The 19154-nt window shown below is 61.5% G+C and overlaps 1 protein-coding gene and 1 long non-coding RNA gene across 2 annotated transcripts; one reads left to right on the plus strand and one right to left on the minus strand.

Annotated features, from left to right (window-relative positions):
* Window positions 1-1817: 1817 nt before the first annotated feature.
* On the plus strand, window positions 1818-16883 carry NECTIN4 (nectin cell adhesion molecule 4). Its single transcript, XM_030302115.1, has 9 exons — window positions 1818-2189; window positions 10546-10905; window positions 12464-12754; window positions 13695-13815; window positions 14687-14835; window positions 15071-15227; window positions 15635-15710; window positions 16109-16183; window positions 16477-16883. The coding sequence occupies exons 1-9, from the start codon at window positions 2111-2113 to the stop codon at window positions 16699-16701; spliced, it is 1533 nt and encodes a 510-aa protein (XP_030157975.1). The 5' UTR covers window positions 1818-2110; the 3' UTR covers window positions 16702-16883.
* On the minus strand, window positions 14088-19126 carry LOC115504908. The gene is made up of 2 exons (XR_003965842.1): window positions 16953-19126; window positions 14088-16641 (listed from the first exon to the last, which is right to left on the minus strand). It is a non-coding gene; the product is annotated as an uncharacterized LOC115504908 (long non-coding RNA).
* Between the last annotated feature and the right edge of the window lie 28 nt (window positions 19127-19154).

The following is a 19154-nucleotide window of genomic DNA, read 5'->3' on the forward strand; positions in this document are numbered from 1 at the left end:
AGTCCTAAAGGGGGGAAGGGGTTTGCCAAGGTGGAGGTGGAGAGGAGCTGGGGAGTTTTGGCATCTGGCCTGGCCCTTGAGGAGGGCCTGCCGGAAATAGCCCTTGAAGAAGGGGTCACTACCAAGGTCACTGCCAAGGGTTGGGGTCATGGTCCTGAGGCCAGGGTTAGAGTCCGGGTGACGGCTCAGGTTCGGGAGAGTCGGGGTGTCCCCTTCCCTGGCCCTCCCTGACCACCCTTTCCACACTGACATCCATTCATTCACAAACGCGCGCCCTCGACAGAAGTGTGTCCCGTGCGGGCCTGGGCGACTGCGACAAAGGTTATAAAACAGGCCTGACTTTCCAGGAGCTCGCAGACTACAGCTGCCGGTCCTGGCCCCCGGTTTCACGCGTTTAACCGAGTCCCTGGCACGCAGCAGGCTCCAATGCATGTTTCTTGAAACCGAAGCTTACGTTTAGTCAAGGAGATAAGATGCGCACAAATTATGGGCGCACAGGCTCTAATAAAGGGACTAGCAGAGGCTGGGGAAGGACAGAGGAAGATTCGTTTTGGGTGGGAGGCGCTGAGAAAGCCCCACGGGAGACGTGGCCTGTGAGGGCAGCTTTGAAAGATGAACAAGATTGTGACAGAGTTGGGGCGTGGGGTGTGGAGAACACAGTCTAAGCAAAGTGACCCTCCCTTATTGCCCTTGAACCCCGCTTCCTGCCTCCGGCCAGACAAAAGGGTCCTGCTGCAAATTGTAACCTATATATATATATATATATATTTTTTTTTTTAGCCCCAGTCTGACAGTGAGCTTGTGGCTCCTCGTCACTCAGTTTTCAGGGAGTTCAGAGCCTGCCCCCGTCCTCTGGCTGTCCCACATTGGCCAGGAAGGTCTTGTGTCACTTGGTGGTTATATTGTGTGCATCCGGAATGGAAACCCAGGGGCTTACAGGTAGGAATAAACTTACAGGGATACAGGGGCAGAGTATTTGAAATCGAGCTTGACCTTGCAAAGTCCAGACATGTGGTCTTGTCCCATGACCGTGGGTTAGGAGGGTAAAATGACCGTGGAGTGTTGGGCTGGTGCACTTTGGGGACTCCTGGCCAGGTGACGAGGAGGCCTTGAAGTGGAGAGAGGATCCAGCGAGGGAGGCCAGGAACCCGCGGGGCTCATTTCTTGGTCAGTCCATCAGCTTCTATATACGGTGGCACTGGGGACGGTGTCACTTAAGCTCCTTCTCGGGCGTCTTGGAACCAGCCCCCTGTCTGAGGATACAGGCGTCTGAGAAAACCGTGTTCCTACCTAAGCTGTGTGTCCTCCAAGGCCGTTCCCCTCCCTGGGCCTCTGTTCTCACCTAAAGCAAGAGGTATATGGGCCAGTCCCGTACTTCCCAGTTCTGGCCCTTCTCTGGTTCTCAGCTTCAAAGCCGAGCCCCTGCAGGAGACTGGGGAACTCGGCAAGGCCCCCGGGAGGCAGCGAGGCTGGCTGGGGTGTGGGATGCTTGGGCTCCTTTCCACCCACAAGGGCCTTGCCCCTGTTCCTCCTGGCCTGGTGCCTCCCTCTTTGAGCCACCCTGGGCCTTTTCCTGCCCCGCCCCCCGCACCCTGCCTCTCCCTCCCCAGCCCCTGCCACACTGCCCGGTGAAGCCTGGAGCTGACGATGGGATCCCCCCCCACACACCCCACCCCCCCGCCGCCGCCACCACCACCACCGCCGGGTCCTTCCCTCCTGCCCTCCCTCCCTGGCGCCCATTAGCTAGCCCAGGCCGTGGGGGCGGTGGCTGGTACGTCTTCGTGCCAGGCCCAACCCCCGGAGACGCACCTGTTCTGACCTGCTGAGCAGGTTCCCAGGTTTCTGCCGTCGTCGTTGGCCACGGCGTGGGAAGCAGCTCTGGGGGAGCTCGGAGCTCCCGATCACGGCTTTTCGGGGGTAGCCGGAGCTGGGCGGGTAGAGGAGGGCTGGGTCCCCAGCAGAGACCCCGGAGGGATAGGCAGGCGAGGCAGTGCCTGAGGACTCCGCGATTTCCTGCCTTCCGGGTCGCGCCCTACCCAGCTCTAGAGCCGGCTCCCAGGGAGAACTCAGGGGACCGTCAGAAACACTGGGCGGCTCTGCCTTTCCACCGATGCCCCTGTCCCTGGGAGCCAAGATGCGGGGGCCCGAGGCCTTGCTGCTGCTGCTGCTGCTGCTGCTATCGTTTCCAGGTAGGACTTGCCCGAACCATCGGGACCCTTGCTTCTGAGCCCGAGCCAGCACAGACACGCACACGCACGCACGCACGCACACGCACACACGGACACACGCACACCTAAACATTCTCTTCCCTTTGACTCTGGACTGAGCAACCAACCTCTCTCTCCCACCCCCACCCCCCCACTGCCGATGGCGCCCCCAGGAGGGCCAGCCTCACTCTTTCCCTTCGCGCCCTCTTCCAGCCCCAGGCCACAGCCCCGCGTCTGGGGGCCCGGACCGCCTCTGCCACAGCCTTGCCTCAGCCCGGGGGGTGGACGTGTCGACCCAGTGCAGGTGGGGCAGGGAGGTGGCACAGGTGGGGGGCCCTCTCACCCCAGGGTTTCCTGGAGGCTCCTTCGCCTGCTCCCAGAAGTGCTGACTGGAGCTGGGCTGACTCAGGGCGGAGCTGGTGTCAGCAGTCATCAGGGTGCAGGGAGCCTGAAGCCCAGACCGTGGACAGGGCCCTTCTGTTCCCTTCTTTGTATGAGGTCCTACAGCACCGGCTTTGGAGCACCTGCTGGGAGACAAGGGGGGAGCTGGGGCGCCTTCACTCGGGCCCCTCTCTTTCCCTGGAGACACTATTTAATGGGGGCGGTGATGCTTAGATGAGGGGAGGGCTAGGGTAGAGTATCTTCTAGATAGGGTGTGGTCTCCTTTTGTTTATTCCCTGTCCCCTCATTTTCTCAACTGGATGCCTTCTGTTACTCCTGTCTGATGTGTATATAGTAGATGTAAATTGCAGGAATTGACAATCTCCAGAGTGGGGGACAGAATGTGTGTGTGTGTGCGTGTGTGTGCGTGTGTCTAAGCATGTGTATGCACAGTGACACCACAGTGGGATTCCCTAGGCTCTTTCCAGAGCAATGAGCAACTGAGGAATCTTTGTCCTGGGAAGACAGAGCCCTGTCTGGATAGGCCCAGGAGCAAGGAAGTGTCATTGTCCAGCAGGGCCCGGCCGGGATTCCTTCTCCGTCACCAGCTGAAGCTGTCAGGAGCATGAGGCACAGATGGGGGGCGGGGGGGGGGGCACTGCTCCTGTCTGATCTTATAGTGGAGGGGGGATGCAAGGGCATCGGCCAGTCTCCAGTCACAGGGTCCTGAGCTCCAACCCCTCTGCTTTCCACCCCTGCCTTAACTCCCATCTTCCAGACAACCCTCCTCACTTGCTCAGGCCCAGAGGGTGGGGTCTGGTCGCTGGGGCCAGAGAACTCGGCAGCCGCTTTTCTGGGGGACCTGGCCACCCTTGAAGAATGGAGCCACAATGTCTCAGGACACGGAAAGGGTCAGAGAGGCCACCGCTCTAACTGCCTCATTTTACAGACAGCAAAACTGAGACAAACAGGCAAGCGACGTCTCAAGACGACTCAGTGTTAGCAGCGAGACCAGGGCGAGTGTCCGGGTCTCCCAGCCTCCAGTCTGTTAAAGGCTAGTAGGTCTGAGTGTGCACGGGGCACAGCCAGGGGACTAAATGCTGGAGATGCGGTGGCAAACAGGACGTGGTCCTGCCTTCTTTTTCCAGGACGTGAGGCTGTTCTAAGAGAAGCCCAGGGAAGGGGAGAGGAGACCTCCTGCAGTCAGGGCATCACCCCGGCCTTGCCCAATGCCCGATGGACAGGTGCCATGGCTACGGGGGCACCCTAACTCCAGAATTATCCGGGGTAACTGGGGCCCGGTGAGCCCCCCGCCCCCCCATGGCTGCGAGGACCTGCACAGAGCTGGAGGGTGCTCTGAGGCCTGCAGCGCGGGCCCCAGGTTCCCAGCCTGACGACCACATCCACTGCCGCCCCCCCTTCTGGCTCCTCTCTGTGGAAGCCCCCAGAAAGCCGGAGGTCTTGCCTCCGAAAGAGCTTTGGGCTGGGAGTCAGGAGGCTTGCGTTGTGGCCCCATTTCTGGTCTCCATTTGCTAGGTGACCTTTGGCAACTAAGAATGTAGACTTCGGCAGCCCACGAGGTGGGACCCCGGGATCTCTATGGGCCTTCCAGCTCTGCAGTCCTGTGACGGTGTGCCTGTCCAGCCGCTGCCCGAAGGGGGGTGCTGGGTGCAAGAAGAGGTGGTCAGTCTGGCTGCGGTGATGGCGGGGGGAAGGGTCCTGGCCCATCTCTCAGTGGGGACCAAGGTAGCTTTATGCCGGACGCTGCCTTCCGCCCCTGCCCTGCTGCAAATCAGTGCCCCCCCCCAACTCCTGGGTCATTAGAGCTCTGAGCCCCAGGGCCCTGCCCCACCCCTGACAGGGAGAGGAGCCCAGGCTTGGGAGGCGTCTGACACCACAGTTCTTTGTCTCTCCTTAATGGGATGAATTTCCGGGTAAGGTCCCCTCCCTACTCCCTCCATCTCCTGTCCTGCAGCCGACGGGCTCAAATCTACAGACACCCCTCCAGTGAGTGGGATGCTAGTTTCTAGCTCTTTGTCTGGACCCAATCGGGTCCTGTAGGGCCAGAGTGTTGGGGGGGGGGGTTGCCCTGAATTCTGTGCCCTCCAAGGATTAGGATCTGCTTTCTACCTGAGGTTAGTTTCCTAGAAAGGGAGGGGCCCCCATCCCTGCTTTTCTGTTCCTGTTTACAGAGGGGGGCAGGCCCTTTCCTGCAGGACCTACCCTAACCCAGGGAAGCCAGAAAGGGAAGCTAGCTTCCCCACCCAAGGTAGCGGGGACTAGGAGAATCACAAGGGAAGCCCCGTGGCCCCAGTGACCTTGGTCCCACCCTGGTGTTTCGCCGGGGCTGGGCTCAGAGGACCCCAGCTACAGAGATGGCGGTGAGGAGTTTGTGGCACAGGGCACGGTCCCAGCTTCTGGAGCATCATCTCGGGGCCCTGGAGTCCTCCAGGCTGAGGAGGACAGCCACTGTAGGGAGCTAGGCCTCGTCAGGAGAGACTGCCTGGGCTTTCCGGCCTCCAAAGCTTACTCTAGCACTGACCAAAGGCTAGCAGAGTAGAAGGCTGGGGGTGGGGTGGGGAGCTGAGTCAGGAGGGAAGGGAGGACAGGAGCCTAGGGGCTGAATCTAAAACCGCACGCGAAGGTCAAGTTCAGAACTGGGGCCGGGCCACCAAGCCTCGTAGAGGAGGGCTGTGAAGGAGGTGGTTTGGATCATCTCTCTCTCTGGGACGGGGAGCCTCTGGCCCCAGGAACTTTTCCCAGAGAGTTTTCTGGCCACCCCCTCCTCGCTTGCCTTTGTAACTGGTGTCCTGAGAGCTGGGTTGATTTGGGGTGGGGCAGAGCTGGCCCCCACTTTGGGGGGAGGTGGCTGGCAGGATTTAGGGGTGCGGGGTGGCTAAGATCTCAGGAGTTTGGGAGAAGCTGAATTCTGGGTCTCCCACCCACAGTGTGGCTGTTGTGGTGACTCAGCCGGGCTCAGACTCTGGCTCCGGGGGGGTTTAGGGGACTTATCTGTGCTGGGAGCTGTGTCTGGGCCAGAGCCGGGCTGCCTCAAGGCCTGTCCTCCCCCCATTGTTCTCAGCTGCCTTTGTGATTGGTGTGGCCCCCCTCCCCAGACACTAATCTGTGGGTGGGCACTTTGCCCGGGTTGGGAAGCTGTCACTAAGCTGGGGGGCTTAGGACGATGGGGGCCAAGTGAGGGACGTGGATGAAGGCAGACGGAGAGTCTCCTGGTTTTCCAGGCTTCTTAGCACCTCCAAGGCCAAGGTTATGGGAGGAAGGGTGGAAGAAAAAAGGGCTTGCCGGGTGGTTGATGTCACCTGTCTTGAATGAGGGGCTTCAGGGCTCCTCCCAGGTTCTTTCTTACCCCAAACACTCCCACCCATTCCAGCTCTGTCTGGTAGAGGCTGCCACTGTGGGGCGAGGGGAGGCAAGAGTTAACAAAGGAGCCTGAGCCCCTGGACCGCTTGGACCCCTCCCCCTAGCCCTAAGCAGGAGTCCCCCCACCCCTCCCTTCCCACCAAACCCACACCAGACAACCCTCACCCCAGGCCCGGAGCTAGAGCTGGTTTTTCTGGTGGTGGCAGCAGCAGAGGCCTGACAGAGATTCCCAGGGAGAGGCCTCCTGGGGGGCCGAGGGAGGTGGTTGGGGGGTCGGGGGAGGGGGGGGAGTCCTTCTAGCAGGAGCCTGAGGAGCCAGGGGAGGGTGAGCCTCTGTTTTGCTCTGCTGAGGAGTCCTTGACGGCAGTTTCCCATCACCTGGAGGGACAGTGACCTCATCTCTGGGTACCTCCGCCTGAGATGAATCTGCCCTCAAGTCTGGGGTGAGGTGGGGAGGGGTGCCTGGCTCCGCTCCAGATGGGCCGCAGAGGCGAAGGGGCAGAGCCAACCCCCCACTGACCACGGGCAGCTAAGACAGACAGACAGACACGTGGAAGCCAGGAGGGACCAGCATCAAAACATTTACCCTGTGTTCAGAGTCCCGCGGGACGGGAGCGCGCACGCGCACACGCACACGGACCAGTGTCCGCGCACACGCTTGCACACAGACCACTCCGCGGCTCTTGTCTCTGGAGGCAGGCGAGCACAGACACCTTCCTAACGATAACACGTGAGCGCTTAGAGGTGCAAAACACCCCCAAGTTCAGCAAGGAGTCGGCCTCACTTACACCCGCCAGGCCCTCTCCCAAAGTCATCAGACATTCACACGCAAAAGACCCATGCACAGACTCGTCGCCAGGACCCCTAGATGCAGGGATACTGAGGGAGAAAGGCCCCTCACAAAGGAAAGCCTCCTTCCCCAACGACGCTGTTATCTGCAGCTGCTAGCCTCAGTTTCCCCTCCTGAGATCGGAGGCCAGGCCCCCCACACAGAGGAAAGCTGGGACCCAGGCAGCCAACCCAGACCAGGAATGGAGGGCCTGTCTGGGAGCGGGTGGGGGACACAGAGGGCAGGGCCCCAAAGAGGCCCGTGGGGGCCTGGCCAGGGGTGGGGGAGGCCGAGGGCAGGGATCCCGTCTGGCCAGTTGGGCCTGTTTTTTCCTTGCGCAAGGTGGTGGCTGGTGGCGGCTGTGGCTGGGCCTGCTGCTCTGTGGCGGCATCTGAATCACCAGGGCTCCTGACCAGCGTCCTGTGCTCCCGGGAGGAGGGGTGGGGACGGTCAGAGGGAGGAGTGCCCAGCCAGCAGAGTCCACCAGCCTCGGCGAACAGTTCGCAGCAGAAGGGTCCGTGGGCTTGGCCCGGCCTGGCAACTACATGCCCGCGGGGTGACCTCACCAGGCGGGCGGCGTGTCTCCTTCGCTCTGGTGACATCATCATGCTGACGCCAGGCGGGCACTGGGTGGGGGAGAGAGGGAGGAGGCAGGGCCGGCCTGCCCTGGCCTGGGAGTCTGGGCTTCTGGGTCCAGTTTAGTCCAGGATGGGGATTCTAGAGCCCAAGTTCTCTCCTCCTTCTGTCGCAGCCCCTGTGTGTGTGTGTGTGTGTGTGTGTGTGTGTGTGAAGCGTGAGGGGCTGTTGCCCGAAGCTGTGATGCTCCCGGTGAATAGGGGACTTAGGACAATGCGGGGCTGTGGGAGAGATCCTGAAAGGGCTCTGCTGTTTTGCTGGGTTCTTCATCCTGTGAAGCGTGGGCTTGTTGCTCGGCGGTGGGGATCTTGGACTTACGGGGAGGGACGCAGAGGACCGCGACGCAGGCATATGGTCTGTTGTGCCCTAAGGGAGACGTATGTTGGGGAAAATGTGGGCGATGCGTTGTGGAGAGGGGCCGGATGGTTGGCAAGCATAGGGATAGGGATGGGAAATACGCCATCCGACGGTGTCCCGTAGAAGGGTCTGAGTGTCCCAGCGGAGCAGGGCTTGTGACCCCTGTGCCTGTGGAAACCAGTGCTTGAAGCAGAGGATGTGCTGGGGGCTGAGCCCCCATCTCCAGCCCACCTCCAGCCCTTCCTTGGCAGCCCTGCTCCCTGCCAAGGAGGGGTGCGGGTGGTGAGCCGGACTCCCAGGCCGGGCTGGGTGGGACCGACACCAGCTTAGGCAGGTCAGGGCCCCGGTATCTGGCCCTGCAGGTCTGTCCCGTCCCGTTCGGGTCCTCCCAGCTCCCGACAGCACCCTCCCTCCCTCCGCCCCTGCTCGCAGGGTCACGGGACCCCCTTCCTCTGGCCTATGCTCAGCCTCCCCGGAGCCCTCTGGTCCACCCCAGTGGACCACTTCCTCCCTCCATAACCGCCCCGTCCAGCCCCGGCCTTCTCCCTGTGCGCGGTCAGGGCTGTTCCCTCTGGCATCGAACCCAGGTAGCCAGCCCAGCCTGCCTCCACCCCGGGCTGCCATGCCAACCCCCTCCCTGTCTGCCCAGCCCAGCCCAAGGTTCATTCCTGCTCTCTCTACCTTTTCCTTCTTCTCCCTGTCTCTCTCTCTCTCTCTCTCATTCATTCATTCACTCAATGAACATTCATCGAGGTCCCCTTACGTGCCAAGAAGGCAGACCACCTGCCACTGAGCCCTAAGTCAGAAAACCGTGTTTCCCTATGTGATGTGAGACCCAGCTTCTTCTCTTGGGCAGCTCCGTCCGGCGGGACAGGCAGACGGGAAGGGCCCAAATGCAATCCAGGGGGGATACAGTACGGTGGTGAGGTCAGAGCAGGGCGCTAGGGCAGGAGGGAGCGAGGGCCCCTCATTCTGCCTGAGGTGGGGGTGGGGTGGCGGAGGAAGCGTTGTCTAAGCGGAGTCTAAGGCTGAGGAGGAGTCATCCCTCCAGATACCGGGAGGAGCGCCTCCCGGGAGGGGCCCCGGGTGAGCCAGGCATGTGTGGCCAGAGGCAGGGGCTGCGCGCTGCGGGGAGTTGCTGGATATACATCCCAAGGCAGAGAGCTCTTGGCTTCCCAGAGAGAACCCTCCCTCTGCCCCCAGCCCTGCGTTTCACATGCCTTATTCCACGAATTTATTTATTCCTCCTGGACCATGAGTTTCCCCAGGCCCCGCCCCCCCTCCTACATCACTCATCCTGGAACCGGTAGGAGCTGTCTTTGTCTGGCCTCTCTTTTCTCTCTCTCTCTCTCTCTCTCTCTCTCTGGTCAGTGATCAAATCCTGCCGAGGGTCCTCCAGGACTGTCCCCTCCTCCCTGTCCCACAGCATGAAGGGTTCCTAGAGAGTCTCGGGGCTTCAGTCTCCCTGCTTTCCAGCCGGAGGGCACACAGCCACTGGCCTCTTGCCGCAGTGATGGCGCCCCATGAGTTCCTTCCCCTGGTGTGCAAGGCCCAAGCACGCGTACCTGTCCTGTTGGACGCACGCCGCCCGCCTTAGGTGCGTCCTTTCCGCCCTGTTTCCTGAGCCAGCCAGCCTCTCCACCCCTCTGGGTCCCTCACCTGGAATCCCTTTCCGGGGTCTCCCCCTCCTGGTCCTACCCAGCTCATGCACGAGGCCCTCCCGCAGGACTCGGGTCCACGGTGACTGTCCCATCCCCCAAGTGGCCTGCAACACACCCCTGAGCACTAAATCAGAGGCCGTCACGCCTTTCCGTACACGTCCACAAAATGTGTCTCCAGACCTCAGGTTCCATGAGGACAAGACAGGAAAGGGATCCTTCTTTGAAAACGAGGTGACCTGATAGATGCCCCTGGGTGCTGCGTGCTGTCCTTGTCGATGCACAGAACGCTCGCCCTTCCCTGCTGGTGCCCGTCTCCGCCCCTCTGATTCCGGCTCGCTCGCCACCGTTCTGACCCTGTCGCTGGGTGTCTGCCCTGACCTCATCTCTCTGGGCTTCTGACCTGGGGCCTTTCTGTCTTCAGTGACTTGTCATTCCTGTCTCTGAGCCTCCGTTGCGGCCATTCCTCCCACAGAGAAGGCCTGCTCTCTGGGAGTCCAGATCGGTCATCTTGAAGCCGTGAAAAGAATGTTCCGAAGGGCCCCTTCGCCCCCTACGTGCCCCATCCCAGCCGCCAGCTGCCTTCCATCCCTGCCTCGTCTCCTGGCCACACTTCCTGAAAGCGTTCACTTTCGCCGCCCCCCCCCCGCCCCCTCCTTGGTGGGTTGAACCTTCTGTGAAAGTTTGCCCAGGGCTTCCCCGGTCTCTGCGCCCCAAACCCGTTTCCGTGAGAGGACTGGGAACTCCCTGAGGGCGGAGGCTGGCTCTCTCCAGCCGCAGCCTCCCTCCGTGGCTCAGGACTCACTCCTGGGCTGGGAGAGGGTGTGGCTCTCCCACCCGGCGTCCCCGTGGCCTTAGGCAAGTCACTTCCTCTCTCTGGGCCTCAGTTTCCTCATCTGTCAAATGGCGATAATAACGCCCACCTCGGGAGTGCCGTGTGGATCTAATGAGGTAATGGACTGAACGCGCTTGGCAAGCAGAAAGCGCTCCAGGAGTTGCGGTGGCCTCCTCGCCCCCGGGCGTCTGCATCAGGAAGTGCTCCCCCGGGCTCCCGCCGCGCCCCCTAATCTAGGCTGCTCCTCTCTGCCCCCTGCAGGCCGCTGCCGGGCGGGCGAGCTGGAGACCTCGGACCCGGTGACCGTGGTGCTGGGCCAGGACGCCAAGCTGCCCTGCTTCTACCGAGGGGAGCCCGGCGAGCAGGTGGGGCAGGTGGCGTGGGCTCGGGTGGACGCGGGCGAGGGCGCCCGGGAGCTCGCGCTGCTGCACTCCAAGTACGGGCTGCACGTGAGCGCGGCCTACGAGGGCCGCGTGGAGCAGCCGCCGCCTCCACGCAGCCCCCTGGACGGCGCCGTGCTCCTGCGCAACGCGGTGCAGGCCGACGAGGGCGAGTACGAGTGTCGCGTCAGCACCTTCCCCGCAGGCAGCTTCCAGACGCGGCTGCGGCTCCGCGTGCTGGGTAAGTGGGGTGCGGGGCGCACGTAATAGAACATTCTTCTGTTGACTTGCACCACCCTCCCTGGTGGCTGTCGCCCTCCGAAGCAAGGTGGCACGGGCTCATTCTCTCCTCTGCCCGCGAGCCTTTCAAAGAGCTGAGGACCTTTGCCGTTCCCCACGCCCACCCCAGCCCCCAGCCTCCTCTTCTGGAAGCTACACTTACTAGTTCCCGCAGTGCTTCTACCAAAGGCACTCCTTCGCAGCCTCCCTGGCCATCCACGGTTTTAAAATGTGGGGCCGAGATATGGACCACGGGACCCAGCCCCCAACGGGCGTGGCTGTGCCTGACCAGTGGGGCTCATACCTTTCCTGGTCTGGACCTTCAGTGACTGTGGCTGGAGATCACAATCACCTTTTATTTCACTTTATTTTATTTTTAAGTTTATTTGTTTATTTTGAGAGAGAGAGCGAGCGAGCGAGCGTGTGCACCAGCCTGGGAGGGGCAGAGAGAGGAGACAGAGAGTCCCAAGCAAGCAGGCTCTGCACCGTCAGGGTAGAGCCTGATGCGGGGCTCGATCTCAGACCGTGAGATCATGACCTGAGCCAAAGTCAAGAGGCAGACGCTCAACCAACTCAGACACCCAGGCGCCCCTCACCATCACCTTTCTTTCTTTTTTTTTTTTTTTTTAATTTTTTTTTCAACGTTTTATTTATTTTTGAGACAGGGAGAGACAGAGCATGAACGGGGGAGGGGCAGAGAGAGAGGGAGACACAGAATCTGAAACAGGATCCAGGTTCTGAGCAGTCAGCACAGAGCCCGACGCGGGGCTCGAACTCACGGACCGTGAGATCGTGACCTGAGCCGAAGTCGGACGCTTAACCGACTGAGCCACCCAGGCGCCCCCACCTTTCTTTTAAACCACCATTTTGCGCCGTGGGCTCTTGTGGTCGATGGATGCCCTAGACCTATGGTCTACTTAAGGCTTTTGCATTTTGTGCTTGAGCTGTTCATGTCAAGAAGATAGAAATAAAGAACCTTCTTCAGTTTCCCTTTATCTGCGTGGAACTTAGTAACAATAGCCTTGGGGGTGAAAATCCTGAGTGTGAATCTGGGCCCCATCCTCCAACAGCTGACCGTCTGGGACAAATCCTCTAACCTCCCCAACGCGCCGGTGTCCTGACTTGTAGAACAGGGGTAGGGATGCCCACCTCGCTGGCCCGCAGGCCGGCAGGATTAATGAGATAACATCGATCGAGTGTTTAGCACGATACCCGGCACATAATAAGTGCTCACTAAGTGCTGGCTATTATTATTAGGACAGAGATGTTGTCTGGTCAGCTCTTTATTTACTTCATCATTTCTTATTAAAAAATGATCCCTGCTCATTGTAAAAAAAATTTTAAAAATCAAAACCATGGAGAAAGCTGAAAGCCTACCACTCATGTGGGGGTGTCCGCGTTGGTGAGATAAGACAACGAACAGGGCCTGAAAATGTTCCCTTGCAAGACCGAGCTGGGACGGGCCAGGGCCTCCTGACGGGTGTGCAGACCGTGACCCCTGCCTCCTCCCCCCACTGCAGTGCCTCCCCTGCCCTCCCTGAACCCTGGTCCGGCGCTAGAAGAAGGCCAGGGCCTGACCCTGGCAGCCTCCTGCACAGCAGAGGGCAGCCCAGCCCCCAGCGTGACCTGGGACACAGAGGTCAAGGGCACCGCGACCAGCCGCTCCTTCAAGCACTCCCGCTCAGCTGCTGTCACTTCGGAGTTCCACCTGGTGCCCAGCCGCAGCATGAATGGGCAGCCACTCACCTGCGTGGTGTCCCATCCGGGCCTGCTGCAGGACCAAAGGATCACCCACATCCTCCAAGTGGCCTGTGAGTACTTGGATCTTGGGTAGAGACTCACCAGTCTGGCCAGGCTGGATCGTGAAAGGCGGCCTTGTGTGGCCGGGAGACCCCTAGTGCAAAGGTAGAAGACCAGGAGGCCGTCCCGGATGACCTTGACAGATCACTCAGACCTCTCTGGCCTTTGGTGTCCTGTTTACGAAGGGGGTTGTCCTACGCCGCAGGGTTGTTGGGAGAATCCGGTATAAACACAGACTTGAAAGCACTTTGTGACGCACACGAAGAGAGACAGGTTCGGACCCCACAGCTTGACCCTGGTTCTGGTCGGACAAGCCCTATTTCTGCCGTGCACCGGCTGTTAGTCAATCTTGTCCGTCTTCATTTTCCTCCGCAGCAGGAGTATAATTATACGAACTTTACAGGGTTCCGATGGGAATTAGAAACCACGAACGCGAAGCATCTCACACGACGCTGAGTGCTTGAATGGTCCTCAGTCCGCAGCAGATACCGTTTTCCCAGCACTAAGCTCAGAGCCTCTCCGGGCGCAGGGCTGTTTTCGATTCATACGAACCCAGCATTTGGCACAAAGTAGGCCCTCGACAAATGTTTGTCAAGGAAATGTACAGACAAGTAGGATCGTTACGTCTTTGGAGAATCAGGGAGCATTGACGGAACACGTGTTCCGTGACTAGCACTGTGCCGGGGACCACAGGGGATTCCGAAAAAGCGTGACTCTTTGCTGAGGGACTTCTAGGCTCGTTGCCCAGACAAACCACAGTGGGCTCTGAGCTCAGAGCTCCACAGGGGAGCCGGGGGGCCAGGACCCGGCGGCCAGGCTGGGCTGGGCTGGGTTTGGAAGCAGATGAGAAGGACAGAGAAGGGCAGGGTGGGGCCCGAGCAGGGGGCCCCTGGAGGAGCAGATGATGGAAAGCCTCATTCCCCTTCTTCCTCCTCCCTCCTCCCACTCCAGTCCTCACCGAGGCCTCTGTGAGGGGCCTCGAAGACCAAAAGCTGTGGCAGGTGGGCAGAGAAGGGGCTACCCTCAAGTGCCTGAGCGAGGGATACCCTTCTCCCTCGTACAACTGGACACGGTAAGGGCCTGGCCCGGGGGGAGGGCCTCGCTTGCGGCCAGGGTCCTTCCCTCGCAGGGCTGCCGTGTCCTCATTAGGGGCTGGGACAGTATATTCTGGACCCCGGATAAAGTGGGGCACGTGTTCTTGGGTGGCCAAGAATACGCGTGGTCACCAAATATCACGATTGGCTTGCACCCGGGGGCCCACGATGCACGCGGTCATTGGGAGGGAACAAGCTAGTAAGTCCTTGGCTTTTCCCCCTAACTCTTCAAACGCGAGACATAGCGCGAGATTTAAATATTAATGTTTTATATGTTTACGTGAGTACCTGAGGCGGAGAGGACAAAAAGGCACGGCTGTGATCTTGTAAGACCCTTGTAAGCACCTTAGAAGTGCCAGCCGCCCGCCTCTGCCGGTTCCTTGGCTTTTTCCCGGGTCTCAGGTGTCCAGGGGGTTGGGGAGGGGTCAGGTGCACACGTGTGTGAGCCCCCGACAGGCACATTCTCACACGTGAACGGATGAACCGTGCGTGTGGCCTCGTGCGTGCCCCGGGCTCCGTTCAGGTCCCCTGCCACGCAATGTCGTGGGTGTTGGGGCGTGCGGTCACACTCTCCCAGTCCGTCTGAGCCCAGAGAGGGACGGGGTGTCCTGCGGTGTGGACCTGGTACCCAGTGCCGGGTGACGTGTGTGGTGTGTGTGTGTGGGGGGGTGCCCGGGTCAGCCTGGGCGGCAGGGAGCAGGGGCCTCTGCCCAGACCTGCCCGGGGGAGGGAGGGGCACCGTGGGAACAGCCAGCGGCTCGGGTGACGTCACGGGGGCGGGAGGGGAGAGCTGCCCGGGCACGTTGGGTGGGGGCAGCCTCGGGCCGCCGCAGCCTCCCTGTCGTCCAGGTTGGACGGGCCTCTGCCCAGCGGGGTGCGAGCGGAAGGGGACACTCTGGGCTTTCCTCCGCTGACCCCCGAGCACAGCGGCATCTACGTGTGCCACGTCAGCAACGAGCTCTCTTCGAGGGATTCCCGGGTCACTGTGGACATCCTTGGTGAGCACCGGGGCAGACACGGGGCGGGGGGGGCCCGGCCGAGAGCCCGGAGGGGCAACGGTGACGGAGAGGGTGAGCTGGGGGCGGGGGGGGGGGGGCCTGGACCGCGTGTATTTTGCAGAGGGTCAGGCTGAGGGGGTGGTTTGGGGGGGGGGGTGTTGGGAGGACACAGGGGCAGGGTTGGGGAGGGCGGGGGTGTGGGCAGCCACCCCCGACCGAGGCCTGTCTCCCGCAGACCCGCAGGAGGCCCCTGGGAAGCAGGTGAACCTGGTGTCGGCCTCAGTGGTGGTGGTGGGCGTGATCGCCGCACTCTTGTTCCTCCTGCTGGTGGTGGTGGTGGTGCTCATGTCCCGGTACCATCGGCGCAAGGCTCAGCAGATGACCCAGAAATAGTGAGTCGTGGCCGCTCGGGGGGGCGGAGCTAAGCTGGGGGCAAAGCCGGCCGGGCGGAGCGGGAGGTGGGGGCCCCGGCACCCAGGAGAGAGGGGAGGCGGGCGGGGGTGCTGACGGCTGGGGAGCTCATGGACCGGAGCTGGGCAGGGTCCTTCGGGGAGCCAGGGGCGCTGGGGCCACAGCTCAGTGGGGAGGGAGGCCCAGATCCACGTGCCTGGGTATCCCCAAGCACACACACCCTAGCAGGGCTCACGCTCCCTCTGCAGCCACTCACTCACACTGGGGGGGAGGGGGGGGGACAGCACAGCCCCCACACCCTCCAGCCCCGGCTCACATAGGCTCTCGGCCTGCCCACCTTGGGAGCCACCAGTACCCTCAGCTCCTAACAAGGGCGTGTCTTTCCCAGTGAGGAGGAGCTGACCCTGACCCGGGAGAACTCCATCCGGAGGCTGCACTCCCATCACTCGGACCCCAGGAGCCAGGTGTGTGCCAAGGTCGGGTGCATCTGGGAGCGGGTTGGGGGAGGGGAAGGGTGGGGAAGAGAGGTGGGGAGAAGGGGGGCTCGGGGGGCCCTTCTGCAGACCAGGAGGACAGACAGCCCTCGGCCAGGTCTGGCCGCTGACTCGCGGCCTGGGCTGGGGGTAGGGCTGTTTTGGGGTCCACTCTGGGTCCACCTGGCCCCCCTTTAGCACTGGCCCCGGGGGCTGCTCGGGGAAGCCGCCGTCAGCCCTGGCTCCAGGGTGGGGCCGGGTGGGGGGGCGAGGACGGGCGTCAGGGAGAGCAGACAGGCAGACAGGTGGACAGGTCGGGTGGGGGGAGAGGTGATGACGGAGGAGGCTGAGCCCTGTTCTGACTCCTCCCCCATGTCCGGGCCCCACAGCCGGAGGAGAGTGTAGGGCTGAGAGCCGAGGGCCACCCCGATAGTCTCAAGGACAACAGTAGCTGCTCTGTGATGGTGAGGCCCCCCGGCCCCACCGGCGTCCCCACCACTGTCCTCAGGCCCCTCTCCTGCTCGGGGATGTGGCGCGCCAGCCGCCCCTCACCAGACCCTCTGTCTCGGGCCGGCACCTCGGCTGTGCCTGTGTTCACCTGTGGCTCTCCTCCCCCCCCCCTCCGCGCCTGACGCTCATTCCTGGCCCCCCCGCGTCTGAGCCCCTGACCTCTGACCCTACGGCTCCCCACCCGGCCCCCCTCCCGTCTGGCTCCCCTGCCTCGGGTCCTGACTTGCCCTCTGCCCTTGGCGTCCAGAGCGAAGAGCCGGAGGGCCGTAGTTACTCGACGTTGACCACGGTGAGGGAGATTGAAACCCAGACTGAACTGCTGTCTCCAGGCTCCGGGCGGGCAGAGGAGGAGGAAGATCGGGACGAAGGCATCAAACAGGCCATGAACCATTTCGTCCAAGAGAACGGGACCCTGCGGGCCAAACCCACGGGCAACGGCATCTACATCAATGGGCGGGGGCATCTGGTCTGACCCAGGCCTGCCTCCGTCCCCTAAGCCTGGCTCCTTCTGCTGACCTGGGGATTTCTGTTCGGGGAGAGGGGGCTCTCTAAACACCCTATTTCTTCAGGAAGATGCTCCCCATCCCGACTGCTCGACCTTTTCCTCCAGCCCCTCTGTTCGACCAAGGTGGGGGGGGCTCTGCTGGTTGAGTCCTTCCCTGTGTGTGTGTGTGTGTGTGCATGCACGCAGATCACCGTGTGCATGTGTGAGCGTTCGCTGACCTTGTGCGTGTGCGGGGGTGATGTGCCCGTGCTTCATGTCAGCGTCCAAGTGAACTGCGGTGGGTTCGCTGGCGCGTCGTGTGGCTGCGTGACCTCTACCCGTAAGCACAGGTTATCTCCTCGGACCCCAGAGCAGTATTAATGACGCAGAGGTTGGAGGCGAGAGGTGGAGACGGTGGGCCAGACCCAGGTGCACGGGCCGGAGCTGGATTCTGGCCTCCTCTGAGTTGGGGAGCTGGGCTCCCTCCACTTGAAAGCCAGCGGGGGCAAGTGTGAACGGCCAGCTCAGGGGCCTGCCAGGCTAACCCTGTTCAGGAAGAAGCCCCTGGCCCTCTGGTGGCCTCTGGTGGCCTCTGGGCCCTGCTGCACCTGCCTATTTTCTATAAATAGACCTGTTGGGGGAGTTTCTGTAGGGAATACTGCTCCGAATACTTTAATACGAGACACAAAAGTTTGAATTTCTTTCCAATTGTCTTTGAAAGAAAATTTGCGCTGCCTCTGGATGTTTGTTATTGCTTGGACTGCTTGGAGTATGATTAGCCAACAACCCTGGGAGTCAGCCACTGGTCAGCCACCCCCCTCCTGAGAGACTGTGCTCAGACCCCAGCAGGGGGCCAACGCCCATGGTTCTGAAAGGTGTTCCTGCTAAGACACTTTAATTCAGGCAGCCTCTTGGGAGGGAGCCTGGAGTTGTGGAGTCTGAGTCAACGGTGTGAGCCCCTCGGTCAGGGGCTGCAGGAGGACAGGGTGGGGTCCCTGGCCCTAGAGGCTCCCCGGTCCCTTCCCTACCGCGTCTTTTTTCTTAGTTGCGTCCCCAGTTGTTTGTGGTCCCTTGGGGGGGGGGGTGCGGGGACTGGGTGACAAGGGCTCCTGGTTCACAGGTGGTATAAGGGAGGAAGGGTCGTGATTACAGACCAGGGGAGGGGGGGGTCAGGTGGGGCAAAGCTGCCGCTGGAGGCAAGAATGTCTCCTTTCCCCCAGGGAACTCTGGGTCACTAGCTTGGGGCTCTTTTGGAAGTTTTGGGGGGGGGTGCTCGGGTTAGATACGGTCCACCGTTGCCTTGCCCACCCGAAACACACTCAGCCAGAATGCCAAGATTTTGTACCCAAACCCCACTTGGCCCGAAAACAGCTGGATTTCACCCCCTGCTCCCTGGCCAGCTCAGGACTTTGGATGTGGAGCCCAAAGATCTGGGGTCCTCGTGTGTACATTTTGTGTAAATATGTGCATATTTGTATATAAAATGATATTCTGTTTTTAAATAAACAGATAAAAGCTGTTCTGCCTGGTTCCTGTCTTGCCCCTGAGCTGTGTAAGCCTTGAACAACTCGATTCTCCCTCTGCATCGTCCTCCCTGCGGCCCCGAGTAGGGCAGGAGAGAGCGTGTCTGTGGCTGGGAGGTAAAGGGGAAAGACGTGTCCCCGCCAGGCCCTCTGCCGTCTCCCAGAGTCCCCGGGTCCTTCTGGGACAGCCGGCGCCCTTGTGCGCCCTGTTGTCAATCCTGTGTCGTGCCCCAGCGTCACCAAAATGGGCCTGGGAGGCAGAATGCTGTGCACGCTCTTTCCAGACAAAGAAGCTGGCCCCCCAATGAGTTCCGTGGAAAGAGCTGGAAGGATTAGAGATCACCTAGTTCATCCCCTTCCTTGTCACATGTGTGGAAACAGGCTCAGCGAGGTAATGGGACTCGTCACAGGCCCGCCAGGGGCCCAGCCTGGCATCCTCCCGGGGGCTCCGCACGGCCCTGTGCCACCTCGCTCTCAGGCCGGCCCCCTGTCTCCGCCTCGGAACCCCGAATTCTGATCTCCGAGGGTGTCAGGCACCTGCTCACGCCCCAGGCGCCGCCACCCCACCCCGGGGCTCTGACATCACCTCCCCTTGACCAATGAGCGAAGTCCCAGCGCTGGGTTGAGGATGTGAATGTCGGCTGCCTCCCCCACCCCAGGCCCTGTGGTTGCAAAGATGCTCTAACAGGAAGCGGGTTTGAGGAGCCACACGGCTTCCTGCTCCCCCAGGGCTGAGCAGGGCCGGAGGGGCGAGTGCCAGCCTGGGCCACGAGACACAGCTTCTTGTCAGGGTCCCGGCGGCTTCCTCTTCCACGGCCGCTTCCGTGTGGCCGGGGCCCCCAGAGGCGCGAGCTGTGGCCCGTGGCCCAGGCCACCCTCCACCCCGCCCTGGTTCGGAGCCCTGCCCCCTGGGGCCGG

Source organism: Lynx canadensis, chromosome F1 (assembly GCF_007474595.2).
Source record: "Lynx canadensis isolate LIC74 chromosome F1, mLynCan4.pri.v2, whole genome shotgun sequence".
NCBI lineage: Eukaryota > Metazoa > Chordata > Mammalia > Carnivora > Felidae > Lynx > Lynx canadensis.

Bases quoted from the DNA above. Each gene is read 5' to 3' on its own strand.
- NECTIN4 (XM_030302115.1), top strand. From the start codon at position 2,111: ATGCCCCTGTCCCTGGGAGCCAAGATGCGGGGGCCCGAGGCCTTGCTG. The intron at 2,190-10,545 runs GTAGGACTTGCC...TGCCCCCTGCAG, and splicing joins GCTGCTGCTATCGTTTCCAG to GCCGCTGCCGGGCGGGCGAG. The intron at 15,711-16,108 runs GTGTGTGCCAAG...CGGGCCCCACAG, and splicing joins ACTCGGACCCCAGGAGCCAG to CCGGAGGAGAGTGTAGGGCT.